The sequence below is a fragment of the Pristiophorus japonicus genome, chromosome 11 (assembly GCF_044704955.1).
Source record: "Pristiophorus japonicus isolate sPriJap1 chromosome 11, sPriJap1.hap1, whole genome shotgun sequence".
NCBI classification, from domain to species: Eukaryota; Metazoa; Chordata; class Chondrichthyes; family Pristiophoridae; genus Pristiophorus; species Pristiophorus japonicus.
In genome coordinates, this window is record NC_091987.1 from 206009110 (window position 1) to 206029341 (window position 20232).

Below are 20232 nucleotides of genomic sequence, written 5' to 3' on the forward strand. Positions count from 1 at the left end.
AATGTCGCGAGAGAACGATCAGGACTGACCATTTTCTCAAAACATTTATTTGCGGGGGAAAAAACCCCATCGGCTTCACGAGTGCCCAGGATGTTGAAGAGACCCAGCGAGCACTTTTAAACCTGACTTGACACTGCCCTGGAATTCTACTCAAGTGGGGCCCACATGGCGCCCTAAGGGGATAACAACATCAAGATCATATTGATGGATGATGCAGAGGATTAATGTGTGCTGTTCAAAAAGCATCAGTAAAATGCAATGTATAATACAAATCCATCAGTCGGGAGTTGTATATCACTTTTACACAAATATGACACTTTAACAGCATCCCAAGAGAAATACAAAATGATTAACGATGAAAGTAAATTTCATGTGGCTTAAAACGAATACAGACTCGAGCCTGCAGAAAGTACCATTGTCGGTGCCTGGAACCTGTAATGAGCAAAATCCTAGTAGCAACAATGTTCTTTTGTTCTTATTTTTATCAATAGATGCAATGGGAGCAGAGTCAGTGATGGGAAAGACTGGGGAGGACTTCTGGTTAGAGTGCGCTGGATGGGCCATTTCTTGTTCTGTGGTTTCCTGCATGTATCTGTTTCAGGATCCGATGCTCGTCTTCACATTGGCAAGTTAATTCGCACATCGGGGGGTGGGGGGGGAGGGGGAGAGGGTGGGGGGGAGGGGGAGAGGTAGAGGGTGGGGGTGGGGGGCAGAGGGGGAGAGGGTGGGGAGAGGGGGAGAGGGAGAGGGTGTGGAGAGGGGGAGAGGGAGAGGGAGAGGGTGGGGAGAGGGGGAGAGGGAGAGGGTGGGGAGAGGGGGAGAGGGAGAGGGTGGGGAGAGGGAGAGGGTGGGGAGAGGGGGAGAGGGAGAGGGTGGGGAGAGGGTGGGGAGAGGGGGATGGGGAGACAGTGGGGGAGAGGGTGGGAGGAGAGAGGGTGGGGGAGAGGGAGGGGGATGGGGAGAGGGTGGGAGGGGGAGAGGGAGAGGGTGGGGGAGAGAGGGAGAGGGTGGGGGAGAAGAGGGGGATGGGGAGACAGTGGGGGAGAGGGTGGGGGAGGAGAGAGGGTGGGGGAGGGGGGAGGAGAGAGGGTGGGGGAGAGGGGGGAGAGGGTGGGGGAGAGGGGGAGAGGGAGTGGGGGGAGGGAGGGGCGGGTGGGGTGGGGAATGGGGAAAAAGGGAGGGGGCAGAGGAAGAGAGGTAGGGAAGGAGAGAAAGGTGGAGCGGGGGGGAGAACATCAGCGTTGATTCTATAGACTAAGATGATGATGACAGTCTAAACAAGCACAGTTGCAATAAAGATACTAATTTGACCGCAAATGTCTGCGTGTCTCTGCTCGTATGATATTACGGAGCCACTGCTGTCTATAAACAAAATAAACTTAAAAGAGTATCGTTTTTAAACTTATCGAACAATGAGAACCAGAAACCGTAGTATTTTAATAACACATATTTGAAAAATGCCAATTATCAGTTAGAAACATAGAAACATAGAAATTCGACCCTTCGAACCTGCACCGCCATTCAGTAAGATGATGGCTGATCATTTAACCTCAGTACCCCTTTCCTGCTTTCTCTCCATACTCCTTGATCCATTTAGCCATAAGGGCCATATCTAACTCCCTTTTGAATATATCTAACAAACTGGCCTCAACAACTTTCTGTGTTGGAGAATTCCACAGGTTAACCACACTCTGGGTGAAGAGGTTTCTCCTCATCTTGGTCCTAAATGGCTTACCCCTTATTCTTAGACTGTGACCCCTGGTTCTGGATCCCGTCAGAATGTTAGATGTTTCTATGAGATCCCCTCTCATTCATCTAAACTCCAGTGGATACAGCCCAGTTGATCCAGTCTCTCCTCATATGTCAGTCCTGCCACCTCGGGAATCAATCTGGTGAACCTTTGCTGTACTCCCTCAATGGCAAGTTGATTCCTGCATGATTCCAAAAGAGGGGAGAAAAGTATGGAGCTGTCTGTTTGAAAGGGAGGGTTAGAATATGCTCGCGATCTGTCCTTTATCAGTTGGGCAATATGTTAGCATTGTTCCTTCAGTGAGCATTGGCGTACTATGGAAATAAAAGGTCAGCTCTCTAAACTGGACAGCTGGGGTTCTGTTTAACAACAGATTTAGCTGTAGGGAAAGAGAACGTCTCTCCAATCCTGCAGTAAATTGTTGGCCATCTGCAGATGCAGTTTAATCAGATGTCCCCTTCAAAATCCGTTAGTCGGACAGAAAATGATGCAAAGTATTCCTGACAGTATATACAGTGGGATAGCGTGGTGCTTCTTCAGGGCAGATGGAATGGGAACAGGTGCAAAACGTGTCCAACCAAAGGGAGATCGTGTCGCATCAACACAGCTGCAGAGTATGTGGATATATATTGAGCGCAAGGAGAATGGAGATGTGCGTATTTATATTGCATCTGAAAATGTTACTGAAATAAATTTGTCGCAATGGATATTCATGAGCAGATGGGGAGGGATGATATTAAAGGCAAAAACACACAGAGGAAAGGTCATTACAGGAAATACAAACCCAAAAATTCAGGAAATGTGCCGCAAGTCATTTAAGGAGAAAAGCCCCTTTCATGATTGGCAATGTTTACATACATAACACAAATGTGCAAGACTTGCCACCAGGGGGCGCACCTGTGGGAGACCCAAGGGTCACCTGCACCCTGGGCAAGCAGGTATAAAAGGCAGTCTACCACACTGCCTCCTCACTCTGGAGTTACAATAAAGAGACCAAGGTCACAACGGTTTGAGGTTAAGAGTTACAGTCTGGTGGAGTTATTGTAAACATAACAATTTGCACAGAGCCCCTCCACTCAAATGTTGCTTCAGTTTTGAATAGTATTTTTGTTTTGAAATGTTACTTCTGTTCCCCGGTGCCTCCTCCGGGAGCTAGGAGGGCAATGACATGGGCTCTTGAGAGAAAGGGAAACAATAATCAATTGGGACTTGATGAGAAAGATTTATAGCAGTTTACGGCACAGAAGGAGGCCATTCGGCCCATCGTGTTTCTCTGCCGGCCAAAAAGGAGCCATCTAGCCTAATCTCACTTTCCAGCCTTGGTCCGTCGCCTTGTAGGTTAAGGCACTTCAAAGAAAGACTTGGATTTATGTAGCGCCTTTCACAACCACTGCACGTCTCAAAGCGCTTTAAAGCCAATGAAGTACTTTTGGGATGTAGTCACTGTTGTAATGTAGGAAACGCGGCAGCCAATTTGCGCACAGCAAGCTCCCACAAACAGCAATGTGATAATGGCCAGATAATCTGGATTTTTTTTGTTATGTTGATTGAGGGATAAATATTGGCCAGGTGCATATCCAAGCACTTTTTAAATGCGATGCGGGTTTCTGACAGAAGTAACTAGGTGATGTACCCCAAAACCCGACGACCCTTGCCTCGTTCCTTTTTCAACCTTGAACACAATGCGGCTGAACGCAGGTGAAAGCAGCCTTTCTCCTGAGTAGCATTCCCGTTCAAAATTACAAACCCATAAGCATGACCTGTCCTCTCAAAACTAATTTGTGTATTTGTTGTGCTTCAGTGGTGTTGAAAATAAAGTGAAGTGTATGTTACACTGCTTGATTAAAGATACTAATGGGCTGGTTTCGATCAAGTGCCCTTGAAGTAGCAGGAAAGGCAAGCCTCTGTACTGTCTGCTCCTTCATCGCTCTCTTTTTAAAAAACAGATCGCAATATCTCCTGCTCAGTTGGAGAGCGCCTCATTTTTGTACATAATTTCTAGCCTGGTGGAGGCCTGCAATTTTGGAGCTGCACTTTGCTCAAGAGTTGCGCTGATCACGTAGGTTAAGAGGCAGCCATTTGACTGCCAGGACGTCGCCATTGATTCAAATACAAGCCAGCTCTTTCAACCAGGGATTAGGGGTTGCGGGTGAGAGAGGTTAACTGACAGAAAGAGTGCCTCTTACTAAAATAGACCGCTGGGATAAACAAGCCAGAAATTGCGGTCGGAGGCTTCCCGCGGGCGGATGCCTCTGACCGAATTTTTTTTTTTTTTACGGAAGTACCTGGTGGTTTCGGAGGAACTAAGACTTCGGCTCCAAGGCCTAGAAACGCAGCCAAGCACAGAGGCCCATGCATTCCAGGAGCGTACGGGCATCCTGGGGTCACGTGGGCCTGGACCACCAATGAAAATGGAGTATTCTCAATGATCGTAATGGTGACTTCCATTTGTACGGAGCTCCCATTACTGTCAATGAGAATACCCCCAAAAACAAAGAAACATAATAAATAAAAAAACACCTCACATTTGAAATTAATTGAAATTAAATTAAATGTTTTAGAGAAAAATGTATAAAAAAAATTTTTTTAAATATGCTTTAATAGTGTTACAAAGAAACTTACCCTAATGGACAGGGTTTTTAATATAAAAATTAGTGATAACATTTTATTTTTCTATCTTTTAAAACTCTTACGCTGGTAAAAGCAGGACATTTGCTGGGCAGGAGTTGGGCGAACAGCCCAAATATCCGCCTGCGGAGGCCCTTCTCCTGGGAATGCTTACAATGTGTCAAAGGAAATTTTGACCGGTCGTCAGTGCCATGTTTAGGCCCGTGTGCTTCATGCGCCTAAACCCAGAACTTGCAGGGTCTGTTCGGGGGCGTGTGCACATCGTACATACCCGGAGAAGCCGCAATTTACAGCCCAATGATTACAAAGAATTACCCCTTCCTCAGACAATCCGGACTCTCTGTTTATATATTGCACTTACTGTGCACCCAAATGGTAAATATAATTGAATATAAAGTCAGTATACGTGAAAAGACGTCTTCAGTGCCTCTCCACCCGTGCTTGTACTCGGTGAGTGTTGTCAGCTGGTAACGTGATGAGAATGTGCGTAGAATAGAGATAAATGCTTTCAGTCACAAGGGACGGGTGATGTTATTAATCAGTGTTGCATGTAATGGGGCTTGCTGTAACATGCTAACAGCAAACTAAGACTTTCAGATATCCATTACAATCTGGAATGTTCAAATATGTGGGCTTGAGTGCATGTCTCCGTTCTATAAACCTGTTTTGCCTTTGCCTTGCACGGATCAGGCACATTAAATAATGTTGCAAGAATTGTGCCAGCCTCTCAATCAGAGTGGTGACTTTCTCTGAAACTCAGAGTATCACTAAGAATGTTCAAGCACGTGTGTGTCATATATGTAACTCTGTGTGCAGTGATGTTATAAACTGTAGAGGAAGCTGTGTGTGTGTGTGAAGTTACTAAACTTGGCTGCACACACCATGTACCTTCCTGTTGGTGCATCATCTGACAGCTTGCATTGGTAGGTAGGTTAGCAAGTCTACTTCACAATTAGTTTACAGTCTGCGTTAAGGGTGGCCAAAATATAGCCCTTGTGTAAAATACAACCTGGGTCTCCAAAATATACCACATGCAGCCCTCGAAACCTTGACAATCTGACCACAAAATCCAGGCAGCTTGGCTCTCTTTGCACTTGCATTTCTTCATGGTTTATTGAGTAGAATTTTAGTTCTGGTAAAGGTGGCGCTTGGCATGGTTGCCTCCGATGGATAAGTCCTAAATCAGAACACCCAGGAGCTGTTGGCATCAGCAACTGGGGGGGGTAAATGTTAACCTGGATTGAAGCTTCTCGATGTGGGCCCCAGGCCCCCCATGATGCTCACCCTTCTGCGCTAATGATTAACTGTGACACTATCCATCTTTTCACAGAAGTCCTACCATTTCTTGTTCCAGCGTTACCGTCTCGAGCATTATACCGTCTCCTCTAATTGGCTGGCTTTGGGCACAGTCATCTTGTTTGGATTTCTCTCTCTCTCCCGCTCCGTGGCTTTATTCCGAGGTTAGTGGCTGGGAGTATTTGTGGCGGTTGTGTGCGATGGAACTTTCTCCTTCACCCCCACTCTGGTGTTGCCAACTTGTATTTTCACCATCCTCTATGCTGTTCTGGATCGGCCCGGTTTGCTTGTATCCCGGGAATGTTTTGGTTTGTTTTCTGAACAAGAAGTTTGCGAATGTAACCTGGCTTTTTTTTTTCCCCCCTTGAAATTCTCCTGACGGGCTAAATAAATTGAGGTCATGGAAGGAATTGCCATCATGTTATCTCGCTGTTCATTCACAGGTTACCATGCCCCACTTGACCTTTACCCAGAATTCCACAGGATTGCCACAGACCCAAGCATTCACACGGTGCCGGAGGGGAGGCCAGTCAACGTTTGTGTTGGCAAGGAATGGTATCGTTTCCCCAGTAGCTTCCTCCTACCTGACAAGTGAGTAACTTTATCTGCAGGCTCTCGGTTCTGTGCTTAGACATTATGTCATTGCTGTTTGTGTTCAGCAGGTAACATACCATGTCTGTCTAATGCAGTCTTTCTCCGAATCTTTTTTGGTCGAAGGACCCCTTTTCAAATGGATTAGTAATCACGGACCCTCCATCTAAATTATAATACATAGAAACATAGAAAATAGGAGCAGTAGTAGGCCATTCGGCCCTTCGAGTCTGCACCACCATTCAATATGATCATGGCTGATCCTCTATCTCAACACCATATTCCTGATTTTTCACCATATCCCTTGGTGCCTTTTGTGTCTAGAAATCTATCTATCTCCTCCTTAAATATATTCATTGACTTGGCCTCCACAGCCTTCTGTGGTGGAGAATTCCACAGGTTCACCACATTCTGAGTGAAAACATTTCTACTCATCTCAGTCCTAAATTTCCTACCCCGTATCCTGAGACTGTGACCCCTTGTTCTAGACTTCCCAGCCAGGGGAAACATCCTCCCCGAATCCCGTCTATCCAACCCAGTCAATTTTATACGTTTCAATGAGATTCCCTCTCATTCTTCTAAACTCTAGTGAATACAGGCCTAGTCGACCCAATCTCCCCTCATACTCATAATATGGAATTGGGGCACATAAAAGAGAGTTTTAATAATGCTTTTTAAGAGAATAGCTATGTACGAGTACTTGCAGATGTCAGTGGGATGGGTGTGCCTGCAACGAGGGATGGGAAATAAATGCTGGTTTTTGCTAGCGACACACACACATCCCTCAAATGAATTTTTTAAAAAACCATTGGGTTGGGCGGTTTTCTAGCAAAAGTTTTTAACTGGGATGCTGATCAGCAAAAGAAACGTAATCTCCTTCAGCCCCGAGATGTTTGCGCTTCTCAAATTCAGCCCGATTGAGCATCCCTGATTATAACTGCTTAACCATCGGTGGCTGTGCCTTCAGCTGCCTGGGTCCCAAGCTCTGGAACTCCCTCCCTAAACCTCTGCACCTCTCTACCTCTCGTTCCTCCTTTTAAGACGCTCCTTAAAACCTACCTCTTTGACCCACCTTTTGGTCACCTGCCCTAATATCTCCTTATATGGCTCGGTGTCAAATGTAATATTTTGGGTGGGGGATGGACCCCGCGAAAGGAGCGGCGAGCGGCCCGACTGGTAAGGTGGGGTGGTGGGGTGGGGGACAAAGATGGCGCGCGGTGCAGCGACCTTCCCCTTTAAGGTTTGCCCCGCAATGGGTGACTGACCCGGTTGGCGCCCCGTGAGGCTGGGGCGGGCATCGCCTGTGGCGGCCTCACGGGGCGCTGGCCAATTCCCGCCGCAGGGGGCGAAAAGGGGTCGCTGTGCACAGCGATGATGTCATCGGCAGTGGTGCGACGACCCGGGGCACTACCGGCGGGGATGTTACCGTTTCGCGGGAGCTGGTAGCACCCCCTGGAGGCGCTAACTGGAGGCGCAGAACAGGGGAATTTCGGCTGATTAATGGATGTGATCGGTGGTGATTACCCAGCTTGAAATGCGCACAGCAGAATTATTCCCATCTTCTGGTGGTTGCCTTAAGAAAAACCTTAAAAAAAACAAGGAATGCAAAACAGTAAAGGGAGGATGTACTGTAAGTTTGAAAGTGTTGTGTCTACACAGTTTGATGCACTTCACAAGATTTATTTCAACAATCTGTCACGATATGAATGAAGAATATTTAAAATTTTCAATTAGCATTTACTTTTTTTTTAGTTGAAGGACTGGTGATGTGTTCCATCTGCTGCTGGGGGCAGAACATCCTGGAATAGCCCAGGTTTGAGAGACGGAGGGAGAGCAGTTTCAATTACACATTGTTAGTTGTTCTTAAGTGGTGTATAGCAATTGTGTGTTTGTTGTATGCAGCTAGTGGGAATTAATTGGGGACTCACTTGCTCTCGTATATATGAGAATAGACTGGGAGCTGGACTGTATGTAATGTGTATATCCGTACATAAAGGCTGTAAGTAATTAAACCCAAGGCTCCAGTGTTCTAACATTCACCACCTGGCTATCCGACCTTTACACACGTGAGATCCGTCTTTCATGTGAGACCTTCAACCAACTCTCAGGTGGACATAAAAGACCATGGCACTATTCGACAACAACAACCTGTATTTATATAGCGCCTTTAACATAGTGAAACATCCCAAGGCGCTTCACAGGAGTATTATGCGCTAAAAATTTGACACTGAGCCGCATAAGTGGAAATTAGCGCAGGTGACCAAAAGCTTGGTCAAAGAGGTAGGTTTTAAGGAGCGTCTTGAAGGAAGAAAGAGGCGGAGAGGCTTAGACCGGGAGTTCAAGAGCTTGGGGCCTAGGCAACAGAAGGCGTGGCCACCAATGGTTGAGTGATTATATTCAAAGGAGAACAGAGAGTTCCGGTGTCCTGACCAATGTTTAGCTCTCGACCGCCACCCACCGTCAAATCAGGATAACTGTTCTGAAAAAGCGTCCGAACCAAAAACGTTAGCTGCTCTGTTCTCTCCAGAGATGCTGCCTTGCTGAGTGTTTTCAGCCATTTTTCTTTTAATCCTACAATGGCGCTTCGATGCTGGGGATGTTGGTCTGATCGAGAACACTGACGTTGGTGCGTCTCTCCTCCCAGGGGATTTGCAGGTGTTGCCCTCAAAGCCTCCCGATAAAGTACAACATCCCCATCGACACCTGGGAGTCCCTGGCCAAAGACCGCCCCAAGTGGAGGAAGAGCATCTGGGAGGGCGCTGAGCACCTCGAGTCTCGTCACCGAGAGCATGCAGAAATCAAGCGCAGGCAGCGGAAGGAGCGTGCGGCAAACCAGACTCCCCACCCACCCTTTCCTTCAACCACTGTCTGTCCCACCTGTGACATAGAGACTGTAATTCCCGTATTGGACTGTACAGTCACCTGAGATCTCACTTTTAGAATGGAAGCAAGTCTTCCTCGATTTCAAGGGACTGCCTATGATGATGATGACTTCAATGAGTCCTCTCTGTGGTGTCTTGTCTCCCCACATGGCGCTCACTTTACCAACCCCCAAAGGATGGAAGGCTGCGTGAGCTCTGCAGGTACTCAAATCTGATGCCTCCTAGTCCAAAGCTCAAACAACTGATCTACCCCATTCTAGGTTGTTTCTAGTGGCAACTATGTATGATGAGACCAGTAACACCCGTACATCATCAACGTACGTGCAGGGGCTGGTGTGGTGATTTGTGCTGGTCATTGTCACTGTGAACAAAGTTGAAGAGCTCTGTTCTGCTTTCTTTTGTGTTGGTATTCCACATCTCCCCAATCTTTTATTGGATTGTTTTGCTGAACACGTGACCCTTGTGTATTTCAGAATCTCTGATACATATAGTGTGCACCATACAAAACATTAATCACGTTTTGTATCCTTTATTTTGCCATAGAAGAGCTCAGATACCAGCTCCAAAAGACACCAGTAGGAAAGAAAAGAAAGATAAACTTGCATTTATATAGCGCCTTTCACCACCACCAGATGTTCCAAATCGCTTTACAGTCAATTAAGTACTTTTGGAGTGTAGTCACTGTTGTAATGTGGGAAACGCAGCAGCCCATTTGCGCACAGCAAACAGCAATGTGATAATGACCAGATAATCTGTTTTAGTGATGTTGATTGAGGGATAAATATTGTCCAGGACACCGGGGATAACTCCCCTGCTCTTCTTCAAAATAGTGCCATGGGATCTTTTACGTCCACCTGAGAGAGCAGACGGGATCTCCGTTTACTGTCTCATCCGAAAGACGACACCTCCGACAGTGCAGCACTCCCTCAGCACTGCACTGGGAGTGTCAGCCTAGATTTTTGTGCTCAAGGCCTATACAGGGCGAGTATAGCTCCAGAGTGTGGGAGAGAGTGCCTAGCCTGCATTCACCCCGTGCTGACCCTAATGAGTGGTGATTTCTGTAATTGTATTATAAAAGAAAGACGATAGCTTGCAAAGCTTTGTTTTCAGTCCCAACAGCAGACCTAGTTTTGCGTTTTGTGTTCCAGCTGGCAGCTCCAGTTCATTACGTCAGAGTTCCGCGGCCAGCTCCCAAAATCCTATGCCAAAGGACCAACGGCAACTCAGATCCATCCTACAGACATGAATGACCAAAACCTTGAGGAAACATCCAGATACGTAAGTGAAAGGGCTTTATTTTTGTTGTTGTGAATTCTATATTCATGAAGGTAAGAAAGAAATACTTGCATTTATATAGCGCCTTTCACAGCTGCCGGACGTCTCAAAGCGCGTTGCAGCCAATGAAGTACTTGTAGCCACTGTTGTAATGTGGGAAACGCGACAGCCAACTTGCGCACAGCAAGCTCCCACAAACAGCAATGTGATAATGACCAGATAATGTTTTTTTGGTTATCTTGATTGAGGGATAAATATTGGCCAGGACACCAGGGATAACTCCCCTGCTCCTCTTTGAAATAGTGCCACGGGACCGTTTACGTCCACCTGAGAGAGCAGACGGGGCCTCGGTTTAACATCACATCTGAAAGACGGCACCTCCGACAGTGCAGGGCTCCCTTAGCACCGCGCTAGAGTGTCAGCCTTGATTTATGTGCTCAAGTCCCTGGAGTGGGACTGGAACCCAAGGGATGTTAAGACAGGGGAATGGAATGCTTCCAACTCACATAGCCAGAATCGACATCAAATACTTTTAGGCAGCTATAGCTTGGGTTAGACGTGGAGTACTGTTCACTGTATTGAGCACCATCAATGCACCTCACAGCCAACCTCAGAAGATCACCCTCGTATACGAGGGTGAACATTTTTCCAGGAAGATTTTATCCATCAGCATACTGAATGCATTCAGCTAAAAAGCTGTTTCTCCAGCCCCGACTGACACACACTGAATCATAGAATCATAGAAATTTACAGCACAGAGACAGGCCATTCAGCCCATCGTGTCCGCGTCGGCCGACAAAGAGCTATCCAGCCTAATCCCACTTTCCAGTTCTTAGTCCCTAGCCCTGTAGGTTATAGCACTTCAAGTGCACCTCCAAGTACTTTTTAAATGCTATGAGGGTTTCTGTGTCTGCCACCCTGCCAGGTAGTGAGTTCCAGACCCCCACCACCCTCTAGGTGAAAAGATTTCTCCTCAAATCCCCTCTAAACCTCCTACCAACTACTTTAAATCTATGCCCCCGCGTTGCTGACCCCTCTGCTAAGGGAAATAGGTCCTTGCTATCCATTCCATTCATAATTTTATACACCTCAATTAAGTCTGCCCTCAGCCTCCTCTATTCCAAAGAAATTAACTCCAGCCTATCCCATCTTTCCTCATAGCTAAAATAGTGTGTAGGGAGCGAAGTAGTATGCAATTCAAAATCCCAATCCTTGTCTTCGAGTTGCTCCATGACCTCACCCCATGCTATGTTCCTCCACCCTTGTATCACCTCCCCCTGGTCCTTCACTTCAGAACCTCCAATTGCCTCTCTCTGGAACTCCCTCCCTAAGCCTCTCCTCTTCCTCTCTTCCCTTTAAAAACTTTCTCAAAACCCCATCTTTTTGACCAAGTGTTTGGTCGCCTAACCTCTCCCTTCGTCACCCATTGTAAGTTCCTCATCTTTTTCCTATTGTGAAATGCCTTGGAAATTCTTGATGTTGAAGACACTATATAAATGCAAGTCTGTTGTATTCTTGGAAGTTTAAAAATAGCAACTAACTCTACAGAAGAAGAGTTAGGATCATAATTGGGTTGGGAAAGTTGTGTTGAACCCGGTTAAGTGCTTCAATGGGACAATATATTCATGAGAAAGCATATTTATTGCAGGATTAAGCTGCTGATAATTTGTGGCTGTTTGATGCCTTCTCTGCCCTCCCTCCTCCTCTCCCAGCAGTCTCTCAGTGGGAAGATGTCGTACGGTATGATTTTCTTCGCTGCGTCTGTGGATAATTGCTCATTGTGTTCAAAACTTGTCTTTATCCGAGTTTAGCCGGATCTCAGAAGTGACTTCCTGTCATCAGATAACGGAGTTTCTTATTAATATACAGAGCATGCTGGTAATCCTTCGACCTTCAGTGCTTCCATTAACAGCCTTTTCACTTCATTAACTTAAAAAAAACATTTTACATTTTAAACAAATGTTCTAAGTGATATCCTGCCGTCAGAAAGCAGTTTCCTTTCACAAATGGGATATGCTGGTTTAATTATATTGAAATCTGTCAGAAAATATGCTCAAACACATTTCAGCACCTTCGATAGCGTTTGGTCTTCCTTAGAAAATGTCTGCCGGCAAATGAGAGTTCATGTTTTTTTTTGCAGTGTGAAAGATGTTTTGTCTGTGTGCTTCACCATGCTGGCCCTGACAACAAAGATCCTTTTCTTTAGCTTTTCCCCCTCTTGTGCCGAATGTGGTGAACCTTGCTGGGTACAGTGTCACGGGTGGCATCCAAAAGGGCTCCTTTTATGGATGGCTCCTGACCGTGAGTGTCAGCAGACTATCTCACCATGAAGACCATCATCGCCATGTCTGGTGCTATTCTTAACCGCATTCCCTGCACAAGTACTTTGCAGTGGATGGTGATCACCACCCAATCAGGGACGAAACCGAGCTGATTATGTTCCCACGTGAACCCCATCTTCAAGGGGACGATATAAATGACCACCTCCGTAACATTGCCTGGCTCCGTCCCTGCCTTGGCTCATCTGCCTGCTGAAATCCTCATCCGTGCTGTTTTGTTACCTCTGGACTTGGCTATTCCAATGCACTCCGGGCTGGCCTCCCATGTTCTTCCCTCCGTAAGCTTGAGGTCATCCAAAACTCTGCTGTCCGTGTCCTAACTCGTACCAAGTCCAGTTCATCCATCACGCCTGTGCTCGCTGACCCACATTGGCTCCTGGTTAAGCAACGCCTCGATTTATTTAAAAAACTCATCCTTGTTTTCAAATCCCTCCATGGCTTTGCCCCTCCCTATCTCTGTAATTTCCTCCAACCCCACAACCCTCCGAGATATCTGTGCTCCTCTAACCTCTTGAGCATCCCTAATTTTAATCGCTCAACCATTGGTGGCCGTGCCTTCTGTTGCCTAGGCCCCAAGCTCTGGAACTCCCTGCCTCAACCTCTCCGCCTCTCTACCCCCCTTTCCTCCTTTAAGACGCTCCTTAAAAACCTACCTCTCATCGGCCCTAATATCTCCTTTTGTGGCTCGGTGTCAAATTTTGTTTTGTAATGCTTCTGTAACATTGAAGTCGCTATATAAATACAAGTTGTTGTTGTGTCAATAGGCAATGAGCATTTATAAGACATGGATCACAGCTAAACAGCAGTTTTTCGAAATCAAAATTACTTTATCCAACATCTATTTTTGATTTTAAGTCTTATTTCCCATCACCTTTACACATGTGTGAAAATATCTTTATGTCTCTCACTTTTGGTGATTAGAAAGCTCTGTTTGATTGTCATACCCTGCATCATAAGTTGGCATTTATGAATCAGATGTACAAGCAATGGCGTTGCACTCAACTTCAATCAACGTCATTTATTCCAGGACTACAGCTCGTATTTAATTGAGGCAATTTCTGTTGATTATGCTCTTCACTCTCGAATTGATTCATACTTTTGGTCCTTGTTATAGCACCAACTGCTTCAACAATCCTCGATCCGGGAGTGAGTCAGTCAGCCTCCAGTCTCACCAAGTGTTTGCTCTTTGTTTTACGTGTCCGATAATTAAAATCTATTGATATCATCTGTCAGCATGTTGAAGCCCGAAAAGCTTCTGATAAGCCTCAGCTTCGTGACGGGGGCTACCTTGCTGTTAAAGATGTAACGGTGTGAGCGCAGAAATATAACGCATCTTGTGTATTTAGAGAAGCCTCTTTATTACCTCGGCTGTCCCGTCATTCTGTGACAGACACTGAGAAGTGTTGCCATGACAACTCTTTGGCAAGAAGCTTCATTTGGAATGCTGACAGTGAGCCAATTTATGTAAAAGAAGTATCTGAACTGCTCTGAAACAATGTTTTATTTCCGGCTGGGGTTGTTTTCTGTGGAACAGAGGAGGCTGAGGGGAGACCTTATTGAAGTGTATAACATTATGAGGGGCTGAGATAGAGTGGATAGGAAGGACCTATTTCCTTTAGCAGAGGGGCATAGATTCAAATTAATTGGTAGGAGGATTAGAGGGGAGTTGAGGGGAATTTTGTTCACCCAGAGCGTGGTGGGGGTCTGGAACTCACTGCTTGAAAGGGTGGTAGAGGCAGAAACCCTCATCGCATTTAAAAACTACTTGGATGTACACTTGAAGTGCCGTAACCTACAGGGCTACGGACCAAGAGCTGGAAAGTGGGATTAGGCTGGATAGCTCTTTGTCGGCCGGCACGGACATGATGGGCCAAAATGGCCTCCTTCTGTGCTGTAAATTTCTATGAAATGTCATTGCTTGGCTACCTGTGAAATATTAACTGCTTAGGTGCGAGAGTTCAGGTTGCAGGTGGAACGATGGTGCTGTGGAGGAGGGGGGAATTCATTTTAATTTCTAATTTTCCCTCTTAGCAATTCTCTGTTATCATTATTATTTGTCATATAATTTGCATGGCAATGGTATACAAAACAAATTGTCGAAGGCACGTTTGGTCTTTGTGGTCCGCAATCAGGTGCGTTTTATTTCACAAGCTGTTTGATCGAACTTTCTCAGACTTATTGTTGTGTAGTGCGAGCATTGGAAAGTTTTAACTGAGCAGGAACGGTACTGGGCTATTGTGCAATTATGGTCGCCGTTACTGAATATCAAACCCAAATACCGGCAGAATTGAGGTACCCACCCAGTGATGGAGAGGGACAGCTGTCTGCAAAATAGGATTCGGTCTAGGGGATGAACATCTGGAAATTGGCAATAATTTCACCACTGCCTGAGTCATTGAATATACTTAAGGTGGAGATGGACAGATTACTGAATGATGAGGGTTATGGGGAGCGGGCAGGGAAGTGGAGTTGAGGCCAAGATCAGATCAGTCATGATCTTATTGAATGGCGGAGCAGGCTCGAGGGGCCAAATGGCCTACTCCTGCTCCTGTTTCTTATATTCTTGTGTTCTAACTCTTGAGTTGCATTGAAACTGGATCTGAGCACTACTCCTGGGTTGACTTGACAACTCAAGAAATCAGCTCAGATCCCTAAGCTAGCACTGGTCATACGTATCTAAGCCCCAAATACTAGAGATGGTACAAGAACACAACAGGAAGGAGTAAACTCGCCAATCCCATGCTCCCAGATGGGATTGTGGGTTGGAGGTGGAGCTACCAAGTCTCTGACACACACACACTCCCTTACTGTCCCGACTGCCAGTGCCTCTTGCACAGGCCGGTGTAGGTTCAGCAGTTGGGGATGCGAGAAGCAGTGAATCACATGCAACAGATGTTGCAGTGTTAGCCCTGGCTCAGTGGGCAGCACTCTCGCCTCTGAGTCAGAAGGTTGTGGGTTCAAGTCCCACTCCAGAGACTTGAGCAGAGAAATCTAGGCTGACACTCCCAGTGCAGTGCTGAGGGAATGCTGCACTGTCGGAGATGCCATCTTCCGGATGAGAAGTTAACCCAATCCCTGTCTGCGCTCTCAGGTGGATGTAAAAGATCTCGTGGCACTATTTCAAAGAAGAGCAGGAGAATTCTCCCTGCTGTTCTGGCCCAATAATTATCCCTCAATCAACATTACTAAAACACATTATCTGGTCATTATCTAATTTATTTTTGAGGGAGCTTGCTGTGCAAAATTGGCTGCTGCATTTACTACATTACAACAGCGAGTACACTTCAAAAGTACCTATTTTGCTTTTAAACGTTTTGGGATGTCCTGAGGTCGTGAAAGACACTATAGAAATACAAGTCTATCTGTCCATCCATCTGTCTGTCTTTTCTTTTCTTTCTTACACCGCTATACTGCCGGAAATAAAAGGAGCAATTCAGACGCTGTAACCAACAACTTCGAAATTTACATTAATGTAAATGGATAATGGTCATTCCTTTTTGGCAGGTATAAGTGACTTGCCCGGTTTTAATGTGGATGTTTTATATGGTGGGGTCTGTAGTATTAACTCCGAGGTCAAGAGGTAACGGGTCTGGCGCTCCCTCAGCACTGCCCTGGGAGTGTCGGCCTAGATTTTTGTGCTCAAGTCTCTGGAGTGGGACTTGAACCTTCGACCTTCGGACTCCGAGCCGAGAGTGCTGCAGCAAGAAGCACATTATAAAATGGAAACGGCCAGGCAGAAATGGGCACCCAGCATCAGTAAGGTAGCCTGGTGTTTATGGCAGGGGTCAGCAATCCCGAGGCCCAGAGTTCAAATCCCACCACGACCAGGTTATGAAATCGAACTCCGTAAATCTGGTATTTTTTGGGGGCTGGCAGCAGAAAAAGAAAAGGAGTACACTGAAGGCAAGAGATCACCTGCAGGATTTAGTCCTCCTAAACCAGTTGGACTTCACAGCAAGTGCGGTATAACTATGATCTGGGGAAAAACCAGTACCTTATCTGAGATTTGTACCCGTGGTATTCAAGGCCTCAAATATGGTCAATTATTGCACATCTTTGGATGACGTAAAGAGAAATTTGTTTTTTGGAATCTTTTAAAAGAAAGTAGAACATGTTTTTTTTGAGCTACGAGTACTCGTATATCTTTGTTGTCTGTGTGCACGCCTTCCATCCTACAGGCCAGCAGTTGTTCTCCGTTTAACCTTTGAGGTTTGTTTTCAAATGCTGCTGCCGTAAATTTTCTCTGCTATGTGCGAGGATCTCCCCCTTGCAACGCAGTGAACTGTAGCACTCAGTCCACGGAGATCACCATTTGATGCACGTTGTAACCAGTGCTTGTGTGAGAGCAGTGGAGCATGGCGCTGCAGTCCAGAAAGAAAGGACACACCAACCTCGACAGCAAAACCATTCGCTTGTCAACAAACACTCCGGCAAGAGTGAAGCTGTGCGTGCTTAGGTTAAAGAATTCTACACAGGCTGACTTCATTCAATAGTGATAGAAGCATGTGAATTAGGCTGTATTTTCTTCTCAGTATTGTCTGAGATTATAGTCAGAGAATGCAGTCTAATATTCCTGTCTGAATTACATCTGATTATGAGCAAATAGCAAGTTAGGTAAGCACTTGTTCTGTAATTTTACAAATAAGATTTTTGGTTGGAAAGTGGAGAGCTTATTGACTGACTATAACATCAACAGCATCCATGGCCTCGCCCCCTCCCATCTGTAATCTCATCCAGCCCTACAAGCCTTCGAGATCTCTGTGCTCCTCCAATTCTGGCCTCTTGCACATTCCTGATTTTAACCACTCTACAATTGGTGGCCATACTTTTAGCTGACGTGGCCCCAAGCTCTGAAATTTTCTCCCTAAACCTCTCCGTCTCTCTACCTCTCTTTTTTTCCTCCTTTTAAGATGCTCCTTAAAACCTACCTTTTTGGCCAAACTCTTGATTATCGGTCCTGATGTCTCTTGCTGTAGCTCGGTGTCAAATATGTTTTTACTGTTATCGCTCTAGTTAAGTGCCTTGGGATGTTTTACTATGTTAACTACGCTATACTAATGTAAGTTGTTGAATATATCAATTACATGGAAGGCACATTGCAGTGAGTTTCTTCTTCCCTAACACATGGTCCCTCTCAACCTCTCGTTCATTCGGTATGTTGTTATTTCACTAAATTACAATTTTTTAAATATAAGGTGATTAAGCTTACTCTGCTAGCCGGTACCCAGAGTCTGCAGTCAGACGAGCTTCAGTAACACTGGAGGCAGGAGGAAATTTCAAACAAAAAGCGTTTTGAAATGAGAATCAAGTCCCCAATGTTTCCTGTCAGCTGATCTTAGCCAGGAGGTTGTTCGAGTGTACAGTTGTCCCAATGGACTTCAGCTGGAGAGGCTGACAATTAGCCAGGGTTCAAAGCTGCCATTTCTGTGTGTGCGTGTGCAGCCCTCTTTAAAATAGAGCATTACTGAAGTAGCAGCCTATGGTGACCAAAAATATATTTTAGACAGGACTCCAGTAACGTCCAAAAATATATGTGTGCGTGTTCGTGTGTGCGTGTGTGTGGTGTGTACATTGTGTGTGCATGCATGTGCATGTTTTGTGTGTGGTGTGTTCATGTGTGTGTGGTGTGTGCATGAGCACGTGTGTGCGTGTGTTTCAAAATAAAGACGGGAGCCATTAATTGCTTGCCATTTATTTTCGATTTTTCAAGAGTGATTTTGCCAGCTTGAAGTCTCTTGAATATTAAGCCGCCTGGAGCAACGTTTCCAAATGAATGTGGGTTGAAATTGCCCTGTGGCCTGGGGATTTGGTCTGACGAGGGACGATGCCAAGGGACATAGAACAACCCCGAGGCCGATTCATCCCTTTCATTTACGATGGTGTGAGTGACAAGAGTCTAATTTAGCTACAACACCGTGATACTTGTCCTGCAATGCAGTCATTTGTTGCCCATTTTCTCCACTGCCCTCCGTCTCCTGCAGGCCCTAAATCCTGTGGAGGTGCAGTCCACAGACCCCAGCAGTCCTCCAGTCCCTGAGCCGAATAGATATTGTTCACGCTGCAAGTGTTGACAGGCTGCTCACCTGTGGAGGGCATGATAACTGAGTTGCCTTCCGATGACACCGACACACACCTACTCTTCCTGGACAGTAATTGGGGATACGAGCCCTGGCTGTTGTTTTTTTCTCCTCTTGATTTTTTTTCTCCTCCCACCCAAGCTGAGAATAATTGTATGGAATGTTTCCTGCCATTGGGGCTGACATCAATAAACTTAGTATATTCTTACAGGGCTGGACAGGGTAGATGCAGGGAGGATGTTTCCTCTGGCTGGGGAGTCTGGAACCAGGGGTCACTGTCACAGAATAAGGGGTCGGCCATTTAGGACTGAGATGAGGAGAAATTTCTTCTCTCAGAGGGTGGTGAATCTCTGGAATCCCAGAGGGCTGTGGAGGCCCAGTCATTGAGTATATTGAAGACTCAGATCGATAAATTTTTGGATATGGGGATAGTGAGGGAAAGTGGAGTTGAGGTAGAAGATTAGCCATGTCCTTATTGAATGGCGGAGCAGGCTCAAGGGGCCAAATGACCTATCTTATTTCTTAAGAACCCTCCCGCCCCCGGGATCAGTCACACACCCATTTACCAACTTACCCAGTGGTGCACACAGTGAATAAGACTGTTTTATGTAGGTCAGTGTTACAGTTTTTAGCTCCGATCACGTCACCCTTGATTGAAACACCTGCGAACTCATCACTTTTTGGTGTGGAAGCAAGTTATCTGCGATATGAGAGACCGCCTATGATGATGATGATTTTAGCTCCATGATCCTAATATTTCTCCCAAACTGTTACAATCACATCCTTTTAGTCTTGCTCAGACAGTTGCGTAGTAGATATGAATCAGCAAATAGCTGTGCAATCGGCTGTTGAAATGGAAGGGCTGCACACGTGAATAGCCAAGTGATCTGTTGTTTAATGGGCTGTTTGCATTGTAAGATAGATCAGATTGTGTCACCAACTCTGACATTCACATTGGCTGTTGATAATGATGTGATAAATGTCTGCAAATGCAGACTTGGTACATTTGTTACATGGTTTGTTCAAGTGTAACATTCTCTTGCACTTCATTTAGCTAAGGGATGTTAAAATGCAATGCTCTATATATTCGCACAAGATTGGAATTTAAAAAAAATTTGTTCACGAGATGTGGGCGTTGCTGGCAAGGCCGGCATTTATTGCCCATCGCTAATCACCCTTGAACAACTGAGTGGCTTTCTGGGCTTTTTCAGAGGGCAGTTAAGAGTCAACCACATTGCTGTGGGTCTGGAGTCACATATAGGCGAGACCAGGTAAGGATGGCAGATTTCCTTCCCCAAAGAGCATTAGTGAGCCAGATGGGTTTTTACGACAATCTGGTAGTTTCATGGTCAACATTACTGACACTAGCTTTTTAAAAAAAAAAAAAAAAAATT

General features: G+C 45.8%; 1 protein-coding gene across 3 annotated transcripts in view; it reads left to right on the forward strand.

Moving 5' to 3' along the window:
• The window catches only part of LOC139276446 (alpha-1,2-mannosyltransferase ALG9-like), a 308641-nt gene that overhangs the window by 146946 nt on the left and 141463 nt on the right, over window positions 1–20232 (forward strand). For all 3 annotated transcript variants that reach the window (XM_070894450.1, XM_070894449.1, XM_070894452.1), the window contains 3 exons: window positions 5709–5838; window positions 6118–6265; window positions 10296–10425. In XM_070894450.1, coding sequence (XP_070750551.1) covers window positions 5709–5838; window positions 6118–6265; window positions 10296–10425 — 408 coding nt within the window. The remainder of the gene's footprint in view (window positions 1–5708; window positions 5839–6117; window positions 6266–10295; window positions 10426–20232) is intronic.